This window comes from Camelus ferus, chromosome 12 (assembly GCF_009834535.1).
Source record: "Camelus ferus isolate YT-003-E chromosome 12, BCGSAC_Cfer_1.0, whole genome shotgun sequence".
NCBI lineage: Eukaryota > Metazoa > Chordata > Mammalia > Artiodactyla > Camelidae > Camelus > Camelus ferus.
In genome coordinates this window covers 30,145,159-30,158,875 of record NC_045707.1, presented here as the reverse complement: position 1 = coordinate 30,158,875, position 13,717 = coordinate 30,145,159, and the positions used below count along the sequence as shown (strand labels likewise).

At 38.0% G+C, this 13,717-nt stretch overlaps 1 protein-coding gene across 2 annotated transcripts in view; it reads left to right on the top strand.

Moving 5' to 3' along the window:
• The window catches only part of LRRK2 (leucine rich repeat kinase 2), a 135,469-nt gene that overhangs the window by 41,848 nt on the left and 79,904 nt on the right, over window positions 1-13,717 (top strand). For both annotated transcript variants that reach the window (XM_014566825.2, XM_006193663.3), the window contains exons 15-19: window positions 3,166-3,310; window positions 3,436-3,575; window positions 5,600-5,728; window positions 5,803-5,973; window positions 11,317-11,575. In XM_014566825.2, the coding sequence (XP_014422311.1) occupies window positions 3,166-3,310; window positions 3,436-3,575; window positions 5,600-5,728; window positions 5,803-5,973; window positions 11,317-11,575 (844 nt within the window). The remainder of the gene's footprint in view (window positions 1-3,165; window positions 3,311-3,435; window positions 3,576-5,599; window positions 5,729-5,802; window positions 5,974-11,316; window positions 11,576-13,717) is intronic.

The following is a 13,717-nucleotide window of genomic DNA, read 5'->3' as shown; positions in this document are numbered from 1 at the left end:
CAAGGGCAGGTACTTTATAAATATCAATTTGACTTAATTTTTAGCATAAAACATAAGCCTATGGATGCATTTTGAGCTTGGGAGTAAGATCAGCTGCATAACTTGTGGGGCCCATTACAAGATGAAAACACAGGACCCCTTGTCTAAAAATTATGAAAAGTTTCAAGGTGGTGGGAGCAGAGCATTAAACCAGAGATCTGTGTGACTGCATAGTGTGCACCCCTGAAGCTGGCCCTGCCTAGGAGGCAGGGATGTTTGTATTATTAATTAAACAGAAAGTTCAGAAAGACAATCTGAGTTTTCTTTTTTTCAGAAGATAATTAATGTTTAACTTCGAACATCTGAGTCTAAGATACTGATGTCCAGCACAGAGAATCATGGGCTCAGAGCTTCAGAGAGTTTAAGCTTGTGCTCTGAGTTACCTGCTCAAAGCTTTCTGTGTCTCACTTTTTTCATCAGTAATAGCGGGATAGTAATTATCTATAATCAAAGGGTTTTGTGAGGATTGAATGAGTTGATACATATCAGGTGCTTAAAAGAATGTCTGGCACATTGAAGATGCTACGTAGGTTTTGGCACCAGCCTTATGGTTGTTCTTATTGTTATGGTGACTTGAAGCCATGGTAGTGTATGAAATTCCATCCATGAAGAGAAGAGGTTTTTTTTTTTTGCTTTGAATAAAAGAAATTTTATTCTTTGTTTTGCACTAGAAAGGCCAGCATTGATCATTGATTCCAAATTACAGTCACCAACTTGTGTTGATTTTTAGTGTCACAGAAGTGGATCTCTAATCCTTGTTGTAGGACATCTCAATTCAAGATTTAGGTCTGGTTAGGAGTATGAACAAATTCCATCTAATTATGAAGGAGATAAATGTTGAAACATTGAGAGCCGTGTACTACAAGCACTGAGAATGACACTAGAGCAAAACGGAAGCAGTGACTTGATGACAGTGCTTAACTGTAATACAACTTAGCACACCACACTGTACCACCTGTTCCCAGGATACACGCGCTGTCTTCTTCCATCATCAGAGTCCAGCTGACTCCTCAACACAGACCTGCGCCAACATTCCGGCACTCAGCTTGAGGTCACTTGTAACTGCCAGTTTCTCTCTGACCTTAAAATCTAGTTGTGGGAAGAGTTTTAAGAGAAGTTCTTGGAACAAAGTCTGGAGTTGAAAGGCGCGATAGTAAAAGAGAGGAGTAGATGAATGGTTTTAAAGTTTGAGATAATGAGGGGCGTACTATGTCATGGAAATCACTGGAGGAAAAAGCAGCAATTGAGTCCTTCAAGGACTTTTTCCTTTGAATGGTTTTAATTCAGAGTGGTTAGGACAGAAGGCTGATTATATGAAATGAAGAGGCTGGGGAAAACGTGGAGGCAGTGGCTATAGACTTTTCTATTAATAAGTTTAGAAATGAAGGAAACGTGGTAGCTTAATGGAATGGAAGACCAATTTAGGGAAACTCTCTCCCAGTTAGGAGTTTTTCATTTCTGACGCGGGTGGATAGCCTGAACAGTGCCGTCGTTCAGTGCTTTTTACATGGATGGTGAGTTATTCCACCCTCTTCACAACCCTGCATTATTAGGATAATTTTAGAGGCAAGGAAACCGAGACAGACACTGCGCTAGCCCTCCAGCCTCGCTTTGCACCACTTTGAATTTCTAATACCTTCTGAATAAATAGCACTTCTCAGTCAATGTTATTTCATTCATTGTTCAGTGGTCCTCAGATTTGTGGAACTATTAAGTGATGGGACAGAATTTAAACCCAAATTTAATTGGTTCCAAAGCTGATCTACTTTTACTGCTTAGGGAGGTGGTAAGATGGAAATAATGGCAAGAAAACGTGCCAAAAGAGGCAGGGATATGAGTGTCTTGTTGAGATGACAGCTGAAATGATGTCCACGCCGAGCAGTTTGGGGGTGGAGGAGAAAGGACACAGGGTAAGAAGATGATGCTTCTCCCCGTAACCTGTACAAAGCAAGATGCTGAGCCAGGACACTTGAGAGGTATTGAGGGACTGGACTGGGACGTGAATGAAAATCTGTTCATTGACAGTATGGAGCTGAGAAGGCCGGAAGGTAGAAGGTTTTGGTTGAAAAGGCTACGTCAGAACTTGAGGTCTGGCTCGAGGCTATTTCAGCTGTATGGTGACCTTGCGGTGGGTCAGTCCGGGATTCAGAGTAAAGAGATCGTGAAACTCGTGTCTGTAAAAGCAAAAGTCCTCAGAAAGAGAGCTCTGTCATGTTGAAAACGGAAAGCTGTTAGTTGAGCATTCCCGTCACAGTGGAGAGCACAGTGGAGAAGCAGAGTCTTAAGAGTAAGGTACGTGTCGCAGACATCAAAAGAGGGGCAGTGTGACAGTGATTGTCACCTGGTTGGAAAGTGTGTTGTTGCCTGTTTTCTTCTCAGTGAGTAGGGTGGCCTAGAAACACAAGGGGCCCTATTAGACTACCTGTAAACAATGTCACATCACCTGGAGGAACTGAGATGGAAAGTTTGGAAGAGATGGTGATTAAGATTCCGGGCTTTTAAGGCAGACACATTTATATTCAAGTCCTAGGCCTGGCACTTGTTAGCTGTGTGACTTGAGCCCTTGTTCCCGCATCTTTAAAGTTTGATGAACCTACTGCCTGAGGCTGTTGAGGGGGGAATAAATGAGATAAGGCATATGAAACACACAGAGTAAAGAGGAAATTCTCACTTAGTATTTTCTATGATGAGAAGCAAGATTTCGTTTTTTTCTGGTTAAGAATTTAGGTTGTGGGAGCAGTTGTCCTTGATTTGGTGTCTTCTCAGCCGTTTTACAATCTGTGTGACTTTAGGAATAGTTTCTCAACCCCTCTAACCCTCGGTGAACTCAGCTTTTAATGGGAATCATATCAGTATGGATTTAATAAGATTGCCCTAAAAAGAAACTGCATGTAAAAGTAGTTAGCGCAGTGCCTGGCATGGAACAGGGACTCAATAAATATTACAGTTTTAGCTCTTAATCTTGGTAATAAATAGAAGTAATTAGTGCTGTAAGGCAGAATCAAGGATACTTATCTTTATTTAGACTAATTTATATTTTATCAGCTTATAACTGGCTTTAACTAAGGTGAGTATTAAGAACTCATTTTTAACAGCAAATATTCTTAATTGTCCTTTTGGCTCCAGTTCATTGGAAATCCTGGGATTCAGAAATGTGGATTAAAAGTAATTTCTTCTATAGCATGTTTTCCTGATGCATTAGAGGTGTTAACCCTGGAAGGTGCTGTTGATTCGGTGCTCCACACGCTGCAGATGTATCCGGATGACCAAGGTTGGTCCATTTGAATTCAGGATTTAGAATAGATTTTTAGCTGTTGGTTGGACATGTTTAAGTTTTTTCTTCAGTGTTGAGATTTAAAACAATAAATTCCATTTTTTTTTCTTTTATTTTTCTAGAAATTCAGTGTCTGGGTTTGAGTCTTATAGGATGCTTGATTACAAAGAAGAATTTATGCACAGGGACTGGGCATCTTTTGGCAAAAATTCTGATTTCCAGCTTACAACGATTTAAGGATATTGGTGAAGTACAGATTAAAGTAGGTGCATTATCTTGGAGGGAATTTGAGATCTTGCGCAGATTTTTCTTTCTGAGAAGCTGGTATAACTCCCACTTTGCACTAGTGGGTGTATTGTAGTTAATTGAAAACCATTTATCATTTTTGTGGTGTTTTAATTACAGTGGGTGAAGAAAATTGGATTGAATCTCAAAAGATCTTGTGTTTCATTACTAAATTTCTGAAGTTAATGTGTTTACTTGTCATTTGTCTTTTCCTTGAGAGAGCGGACGGTGTGCTAAAGCAGTTTTAGCTAACTGAGCTTTATTTGCTTAGATTTTAGATAAATGAAAGCTATAATTATTCCGAAGTTTGTCATTCTCTGTGTTTCATTGTGGGCTGCTTACCTAGTAATTTTGCCACTCAATTTCTTTTTCTTGCAGTGAAACAATATTTTAACCATTTTTCATCAAGCAAAATTTAAAATGTGATATTACTAACTGTCTATAAGGAATCCAAGGCATTGATTTAGGGATAATTCAGGAGGAAATAAGAAATGAATTGTTTCAGAGTTTTTTTTTTTTTTTTTTTTAATGTTAGCAGAACAGTTTCTTTGAGTTTCTGCCTTGGTTGTAGTTTTTTAGTAATGGAGTTTACAACTTTCATAAACCACACTCAGCAGATATTTTCAGTGGAAGCACTGACCAGGAATAAGAATGTCCAGGTGCTAACCTTTGCACAGACATTACGAGTAAATGAGATAATGCATGTGCACTTTTAAATTATGAAGTGCTAAACACACAACATTTTTAGATTAAAAATCAATATGTTTTATAAATCCTTTTTTTGTAATGTACCTCCGTCTAGGCTGTTGAAAACCAAGGCAGAATTGATGGAAAGTAATCCTAGGGAAAGGAAATTTTATTCAGGTATGGAGCTTTCAGTTACTCAGTATTAATTCATCTAGGCATACCTTCTAGGATTTTTATAGTAGAGATTGTAAGCTATTGTGATCAGTGGGCTACATTTGGCCTGTCAACATATTTCATTTGGCCAGTTCAGTGTTACAAATTTTTGATTTGAATTATGTGCCTTTTACACAGTTGTATTACCTGCTTAGCTGCTGCATTTATTTGAGTTTGCAAGAACCTCTGCTCCAGAGGTGGGTGGACTGCATGTCCCTAGACCTGCATAGATTAAGACTACTTCTTTCATTAAATGATAGGAAAAATTTGTAGAAACTCAGCATCTTAGGGGTTCAAAATAATAGTTTTAACATTTAGATGATTTTGTTAATATGTTATTGAAAGATAATAAAAGTTTAAAAAGTTAAGCTGCTCTTTGGCGAGTTTATCCAACTAAATAATAGTGAAGTCAAAAATTCACTCGTTCTTTAAAACATCTCATGGATAGAGAGCCTAGACAACTCTGGGGGTGGTTCTGAAAAGTAACGGTGTGACTCATCAGTTCTTTCTAAATAATTTGCTTCAAGGATGTAAACCTCAGAGTGTCTTCGGAGTTTCCCTCAAATGCACTTAAGATGAATAAAAAAATCTAGGAGCTCACATTTGTCTCTTTGAGGTTAAAATTTCAGAAGATGACACAAAAGAGCTGGGGAGAATGCTAGGCTATCTAGAGATCCTGATAGCAATCTCATAATAAAAAATTCATTTCACTCACCGATTTGGGTTTGTAGCACCGCTGACACCACTGTTCTAGTCCCGATTAATACCTGGCTTTCAACCTGTGGGTATGGTTTCACGCAGGGGTCTTTAAAAACCAGATTTTGATGGATTAGGTATTTTTCCTGCTTCATTAGATGGTAGGTTGTTAACCAGCATTTTGTTCTCTGTGCATCTGCTTATTTCTTAGTAATGAGAGTAAGATGTTTTCATTGGATTGTTTCAAGGGCTGCCGCTTCAAAGTGCAAACCCAATAAATACGTCTACTTAGCTAAGTGAGCATCCCAAGTTTTAAGTACCATGTACCATCTCTCTTTTATGTTATTTATTTATTTATTCCTGTTTGTCCATCATTGCTTATATTATACTTGGTCACCCTTTCAGGGATTTCAGGCGATCTTTACGATACTGGAGTTGTCAGTGTCTTTTTCCAAGCTACTGCTGCAGCATTCCTTTGATTCAGTAATATTCCATCAGATGTCTTCCGGTGTCCTGGAACAAAAGGATCAGCAGGTACCGTGCGTTTCACCTGTATGCTCACTGTCATGTATTTAGCGGACTCTAATCCTCACTTTCCTTCTTTTTAGTTTCTAAGCCTCTGTTGCAAGTGCTTTGCAAAACTAGCTCTGGATGATGAATTAAAGAGCGTGATGCTCCAGAGGGCGTGTGATCAGAATAACAGCATCATGGTTGAATGCTTGCTTCTGTTGGGAGCAGACGCCAATCGAGCAAAAGAGGCAACCTCTTTAATTTGTCAGGTAAAAATATTCCAGGACCCGCTTTTGCCTGTTTTCTATTCTGGGACTCTGCCATTGTATAGCTCTCCCTTGCACCCCATTGTTCTTCACTGCAGAAGGTACCAGTTTATTGTGTAATTGCTTGTGATCCGGCATAGGAGTTCAGGTTCTCAGAATTTCAGAGGTGGGGGGACCCTTTAGGGATTGTCGTCTAGTCCTTCATTTTACTTCTGTACCTGCCTTGTTAAGTTGATAAATAGCTTTTCAAGTGTGTCTCTTACTGTGCATCTCCATGCAAATGGTTCTCCAGCCATACACCACACAACACACCTTTTATTTTGTTTTGATCATCTTTCTGCTGTTTTCTCTGTGTTTTCAGTTTCTCTGCCTAGAAAGTTCTCCCCTCAGGGCTGCTATGTGTGGCCTTGTAGGCTGTGTTCTGGACACTTGGGGTCACTGTTGGCCACTCCGCAGTTGTGTGGCCCTGACCTTCCTGCCTTTGCCCCTTTCCCCTCATGCACTCTGCAAACATCTGCCTGTTTCTTTGCTCCACCTACAGAAAATCGAACCAGAATTCATTTGCCTCATAAAGCCCTCCCCACACCCCCTGACCTTCATACACAATAAAGATTTCCTTCCTGTGTAAGTCCATGACAATTTATGTACACCTCTTGTATGTTTGTGAGTTATATGAAAGCAGACGTGTTCATCTTTGTATCATTTAGAATATTTAACACACTGCTTTATATACAGTATCAATTCAATAAGTATTTAAAATTTTTAATTTTATTTAATTTTTTTTTATTGAGGTAGAGTCAGTTTACAATGTTGTGTCAATTTCTGGTGTACAGCACAATTCTTCAGTCATACATGAACAAGCATATATTCATTTTCATTTTCTTTTTCACTGTAAGCCACTACAAGATGTTGAATATATTTCCCTGTGCTATACAGTATAAACTTGTTTATCTATTTTATATATACCAGTCAGTATGTGCAAATCTCAAACTCCCAGTCTGTCCTTTCCCACCTGCCTCCCCTCTGGCAACCACAAGTCTGTATTCTATGTTTGTGAGTCTGTTTCTGTTTTATATATGAATTCATCTATCTTTTTTTGTTTTAGATTCCACATGTGAGTGATGTCATATGGTATTTTTCTTTCTCTTTCTGGCTTACTTCACTTAGAGTGACATTCCTCAGGGCCATCCATGTTGCTGCAAATGGCATTATTTTATCATTTTTATGGCTGAATAGTATTCCATTGTATAAATACACCACAGCTTCTCTGTCCAGTCATATGTGGGTGCACATTTAGGTTGTTTCCATGTCTTGGTATTGTAAATAGTGCTGCTATGAACATTGGGTGCAGGTGTCTTTTTGAATTAGGGTTCCTTCTGGATATATGATCAGGAGTCAGATTGCTGGGTCATATGGTAAGTCTATTTTTAGTCTTTTGAGGACTCTCCATACTGTTTTCCACAATGGCTGCACTAAAATAGGTATTTATTCAAGTTCGTTATATGTTGCTTCAAGTTTGTCTTCGTTGTATAAATTTTAGAGTTCATAATACATCCAGGTAGCACCATGTGTATTTTCTAGATATTTAATGATATTTCCAACAGAGCAATTATGTAGTGATTTAATATATACTAAGTAACCAGCAGAGTGCTATGTTTTCCAATAATTTACTTTTAAATCTTCACTTTATTTAATTTCCCACTCACCTATGGATTCAAATCAATTTGTCAGCTGTAAGATTAAGTTAGTACTAATTAGCAATCTACATAAAGAGAAACTGAACCTGTAACTCATTTTCATGCACAGTTAATTTATGCATTAAAACCAAATGCATAATCAAATTATTTAAATTTAGTCAAATTTCATTTAAGCAAGCAACAGTAAAAATAGTTGCTTCTCTGTTATTAAAGGTAATTAAATTATTTTCCTCAATAATTTAGTATGATTTTATTGAATATCTTCTGTGTGGTCTTCAGATCATTGCATTAATGTAACTTGGATATGCCAAAGAACTGAAAAGAAACTTCCCCTTCAGATTTTTCCTAGGGAAACAATGTACCTAAAAGCACTGGAGTACACTTACTCCCCTTTCCCCACAAGGAGTGCTTTCTGGTTTTCTCTCAATTTATCCAAATCTTTCTATACAAAAAGCTTTTTAGTTTATTCTTCTTCCCAAATTCTTTTGGACTTAATGCACTTATTTGTATCTTTTCTTCTTAAAATCAGACCTTTATATCCATGGATATATATATTTTTAAAATTTTTTGTTGAAGTGTAATTGATTTACAATGTTAGTTTCAGGTGTACAGCAAAGTGATTCAGTTATGCATATACATACATATATACAAATTTTCTTTTCAGTCTGTGGCTGTATTAAATGTAAAGAATTTATCCCAGTTGTCAGCGATTAATTGTATCTAACAAATAATAAACATTGATTAAATACTGTGGATAGATTGATTGAACATACCTTATTTTTTACCGATACAAATTAACGTAATCAAGACCATTCATGTACCAATGCTGTATAATTAAGAGCTATTCCAAGCAAGGACAGAGTTAATCTTGTTAGGTTTTCTGAGGAGAATTTAATGATGTTATGTGCATGATTGGTGGAGAAGAATATGGAGGATTAATATTGGGTGTGAAAATGCACAAATAGAGACCCGGAGATAAGACTCATCAAATCATAGTGGGAAGCACAAGTTATGAAGTTTGAATAAAAGTAATAGCAAACATTCTCTGGTGTTCATTACCACCTGGGCACCACTCTGAGTTCTTTACACAATAAAATCTTCACGACAACCTTAGGAATAAGGCCTAGTATTATCCCCATTATGCAGGTGAGGAATAAGGCACAGAGAGGTTAAGTAACTTGCCTGAGGACACTCTCCTGGCAAGTAGTAGAAAATCTGCCTCCCTCCTGCTTTAATCTCCTGTTTACACAACAGATTCATGATAGTGGTGGTGGGGTGTGTGGTGGGGGGCGGGGTTTACCTTCATTCTTGAATGCTAGTTTCAAATATTTGGTTTTGATTGTGGGCTACATTAATGATAAATTGGAAAATGAGAGAGAAGATGGCAAAGGACTGTAAACTATACCTTTTTTTGCTTGTTTTGAGGGTGAGGTAATTAGGTTTATTTATTTATTTAATGAAGGTAACTGGGAATTGAACCCAGGACCTTGTGCATGCCAAACAAGCATTCTACCACTGAGCTATACCTTAACCTCCTACTTCTCGTAGCCTCTGATTTTATTGAACTATCTTCATTATTAAATACAAAACTGTTTTCCGAGCAGTACTTGTTTTTCCTCTCATGAAGTTGAAATTACATTTATAATTTTATTTCTTTTGTCTGATGCACTTTCTTATATAGCTCTTTCTTTGTGGCACCATATGCCTGAAATCAGCTTGGATAGTTTGGGTCCCCCAAGGAAAATCCTGCTATGGAATGTATTGAGCATCTTTTCTGTGGCAATCACAGAGCTAGATAATTAGTGAATATAAAAGGGGTTTCCTGTTTCCAGATGGTTTCTAAGTGTCTCCTGGGAGATGGGGGAGGATAAAACATCCATCACCTTAATACAAGGTAGGCAGCTGGTGCCGTGGTTTAGAGACAGAAGTTTGCTGGGCTCCAAGAGAAGGCATTTGTGATTGAGTATTTTGGCTCCTCTTCTCCCTCCCAACCCTTCGCCTCCCTTCCTCCCTTCTTTCTTTTCTTCTTTCTTTTAAAATGTCCTGGGGGATCTTAAAGGATTTTAGTAATTCGCTAGTTAAATAGACATTGTGCTAGGCTGCAGAGGTACAAATTGAATTGCAGTAGCATCATGCCTTCCATTCTAGTTACGAAACAGATAAGCGTGTCTGGCTCAGTGTGCTAAGTGCTCCGTTGAACAAAATGGGATGGGAGCCTGGGGGAGAAAGGGGTGTGTGTGGCCTGGGAGGTTGATAGCAAGGACTTCATGTGCAAGAGGATTTAAAGCTATTCCTTCAAGAATGAACATCATTTTTGCTGAGTGAAGTGCAGTTAGATATCGAGCCAATAGAAATAGTGTAAATGAAGGTAATGAGGTTTGAAAAACTGCATGTTGTTTTTGGGAGGAATGTCCTGGAGCAGAAGGGTTTTTGCAGATTTTGAAATAGGGCAATGACTTGATCATATCTAGACCAGAAACGAACTGTAGTGGTTCCAGGGAGAATGAGTCGAAGGTGGGTGATCCTGGGGACTGGTGGGCTTTACATCGGTGCCCTCAGACCACAGCACCATCCCCTCCGACCTCTTGGACACACTTTAATTCTGAAGACTTCAGAAATCTCCCCCTACCTTTCTCTTCCCTTGACCTGGTATCCTGAATTTTAGGGTCTTCTTTCCTTTTCTTTTCTAATCCTTAATATTGGGTAGTGAAAAGGGCCCAAGCTTTGGAGCCAGCAGATTTGATTTCAAATCCAAGTCTTTCATTGAGTAGCTCTAAGGGTTTGGACAGATCACATATTTTTTCTTAAATATTCATCTATAAAGTCAGGTACTAACTTTTATGACAGGGTTTTTTAAAATAAAGATTAGAGAACACGTATGTACAGAATTTAGCACAGTACCTGGCATGTAACATTTATATTATTTATCACTTCCATCTTCTAGTTAAAAACATCACATTCCGTCGCCTCTCAGAAGCTGTTACTTGTAGGGCCAGCGTGCTGAGTGGCAGGTTGCTAAGGCTTCTGTCAGCTTCCTGTGGTCTCTCTAGTGTTTGGAGCACCGAGCACGCTAACCCACCTTGAGCGCGTGCTCTGAAAACATAACATTCAGGGGGAGGTAGAAAACTGAGAGGCTAGATATATCTTTGTGGAAATTGAAGTTCTTGTCTTGGAAAACCAGAAGTGAATGATGACTGTCCTTCGCATGTGGCGTTAACGGATTTTTTCATGTTTATATTCACACTCAGTTATTCTGTGTCACGCATGAAGGCAGGGCAGTAGCATTTAAGGTACCGCTTTCCCAGATGTCTTCCAGTCAGCAAAGAGAAGTCCGGACAGCGTGAGCAACAGGTACAATTTGTAAAGACTCAAGTCTCTGACTTCAAGCCTAATGGGTCTTACTCCTTATCTAGTTGCCTTTTTCATGGTAACTGACTCTCACGTGGCAGATTGTTTGACTTATCCTATTGGTCGTGCTGATCTTATTCTATTTTTCCTTATCTGTTTCAGGGATGAGTTTTGCCTTATTTTGGGTTTATTCTGAGTTTAAGGGTGCAGGGAAAAATCACACCAGGTTCAATGACCAGTCGTCTCCCCAAAGGAAGAAATACAGGTGTTTAATATGCTTACTTCTTTTTTGCTTTAATAGGTGTGTGAGAAAGCGAGCAGTCCCAAACTGGTGGAACTGTTACTGGACAGTGGGTCCCGGGAACAAGATGTGCGGAGAGCTCTGACAGTCAGCATTGGGAAAGGTGACAGCCGGATCATCAGCCTACTTTTAAGGAGGCTTGCCCTGGATCTGGCCAATAATAGCATTTGCCTTGGAGGATTTTGTATGGGCAAAATTGAACCTTCTTGGCTGGGTCCTTTATTTCCAGATAAGACATCTCAGTTAAGGAAAGAAACAAGTAAGTATTAAGAGGAACATTTTGTACAGTTCTTTATTTTAGTAGTATTTTTTAAAAGTCATGAATCTTTTAGTTAATTTTCATTCCAGTTTGGTGCCGCTTAAGCCAAAAATATTGTAAAGGCTTGAATATCATTGTTTTTTTTTTTGGATATGAAGTGCTGGAAACTGACATTATATATAAGTTCTTTATGACCCAGTAAATATGTATTTTATGAGGATAGAGCAAGATAGTGGGATCTTTCCGTGAGGTTCCTTTCTTTTTTCATGTATTTTATTTTTATTATGAAAATAATCCATGTGCATTTTAAAAATAGAAAAATACAGAGGAATCATAGGAAGAAAATAACAATAACTTACCTTTTCACTTACAGGTAATCAATGTAGATTTTTTATTCCCCTATACTTTTTATATGCTGACATATGCATTAAAATGCAAAAACATAAAAGCATATATATTTTGCATCTTCAAGTTAATATACTTCTTATTTCTCTTAAGGGTATATTTTCAACTTAATATGTGTACATTGGATATATTAAGTATATATTAAGTACGTTGATGACAATCACCATCGTTCTCTGTGAACATTTCTGCCTTTTCAGCTGTCCCTCATTTACTCACATAAAATGTGTTTTTAAAGCTTGAGCTCCCAGCTTTCTGTCTGTTAACTAACTCCATGCCCACATCCTCCCCTCAGGGCTCATGCCCCATGACTCTTCATGGGAAGGACCCTATTCTTAATAACATGTTTGCTTTGCTGTTCTCTTCCTGACGCATTCATTTGCTCTATTCCTGGTCAGTCCAACAGTATGCTTTTTTTGTCCCCTTCACCAGGAAAGCTGAATGCTGTTAAAGTATCTATCCTTGAATATTGGTACCTCCATCAACTCAAGTTCTCTGACCTGCCAGGGAACCCCAGAAGGGCCACCCAGGCTGGATTTCTCTCAGTTTCTTAAGTCTTCATATACTCTTACTTCCAGCTTCCCAGTGTACTCTCTCTACCTGAATGTCTTCACCCTCTCTCCCCACCTGGCTGTCTCTTCATTCTTCCTGCCTCAGCACCACATCAGTTTTTTAGGAGAAAACATTCCTGCCCACATGAAGTCTGGGTGGAAGGTCCTCCCACATGCTCCCTTAGCATCTTATTTCTTACCTGTATAGCACGTACCGCATCATATAATTGTATTTTCCCTTTTTATAGTATACCTTTCGGTGGATTATCTGCATCATGAAGTCAATGTCAGTTTTTTCCATTGTTGTACCCTTAGCATTTATACTGATGCTTTGCACATAGTAAGTGCTCATTAAATATTTATAATATTGGCAAAGGTGAAAAATGGTAATAAATTATGTTGGTAAGCATATGTGGAAACCGGCATTTCACATATTATTAACATGAATTTAAATTGTTCTCTTTTGAGGAAAATTTGGTGACATCCATTAATATTTTAAATGTACATCCATACTTCTTGACCCAGGAATATAATAATAGGAATCCACAATACAGGCGTTCTTAATGTGCAGCAAAAATTATGTTCAAGGATTCACTCTAAAATATTTTTCATAATAACAACAACAACAAAAAAAACTGGGGGAAAAAAAACCTAAGTATTCCCCAAAAGGAACTATTTGAATTAATTATGGTACATTCATACAGTGGAATGCTTTGCTGTCATTGGAAACAAGCATCAAACAAAGTCAAAAGTCCACATATATAAAGCAATCTTAAGTGGGAAAAAAAAAAGCACAGAACAGTGGTTTTAGTATACTAATATTGGTGAAAACACATTTGGGATATGGTAGTCCATAAGTATTTGAATATGAAAAGACTATGTCAGAAGTAAAACTCCAGAAATGGTTGCCTCTTGGGACCTTGGAAACTAATGAAAGATGAATAGATTCTGTGTTTCATCTCTTCAACTAGTCTCATGCCAACCGCCTATTTACTTTATTCTTTGATTTCTGATAGGAGTTGTTGGCCCTTTGGGGAGGTATAAGGGAGATTTACCATTCACTGTATTCTTTTAGTTTTGTATGAATTTTTTTTTTTAAGAAGTATTGACATGTCTTACCTAATTTAAAAAATGAAATAATGTCATTTGATTGATTGGAAGGCATAGCCATCGTTTTATTGACAGCTGC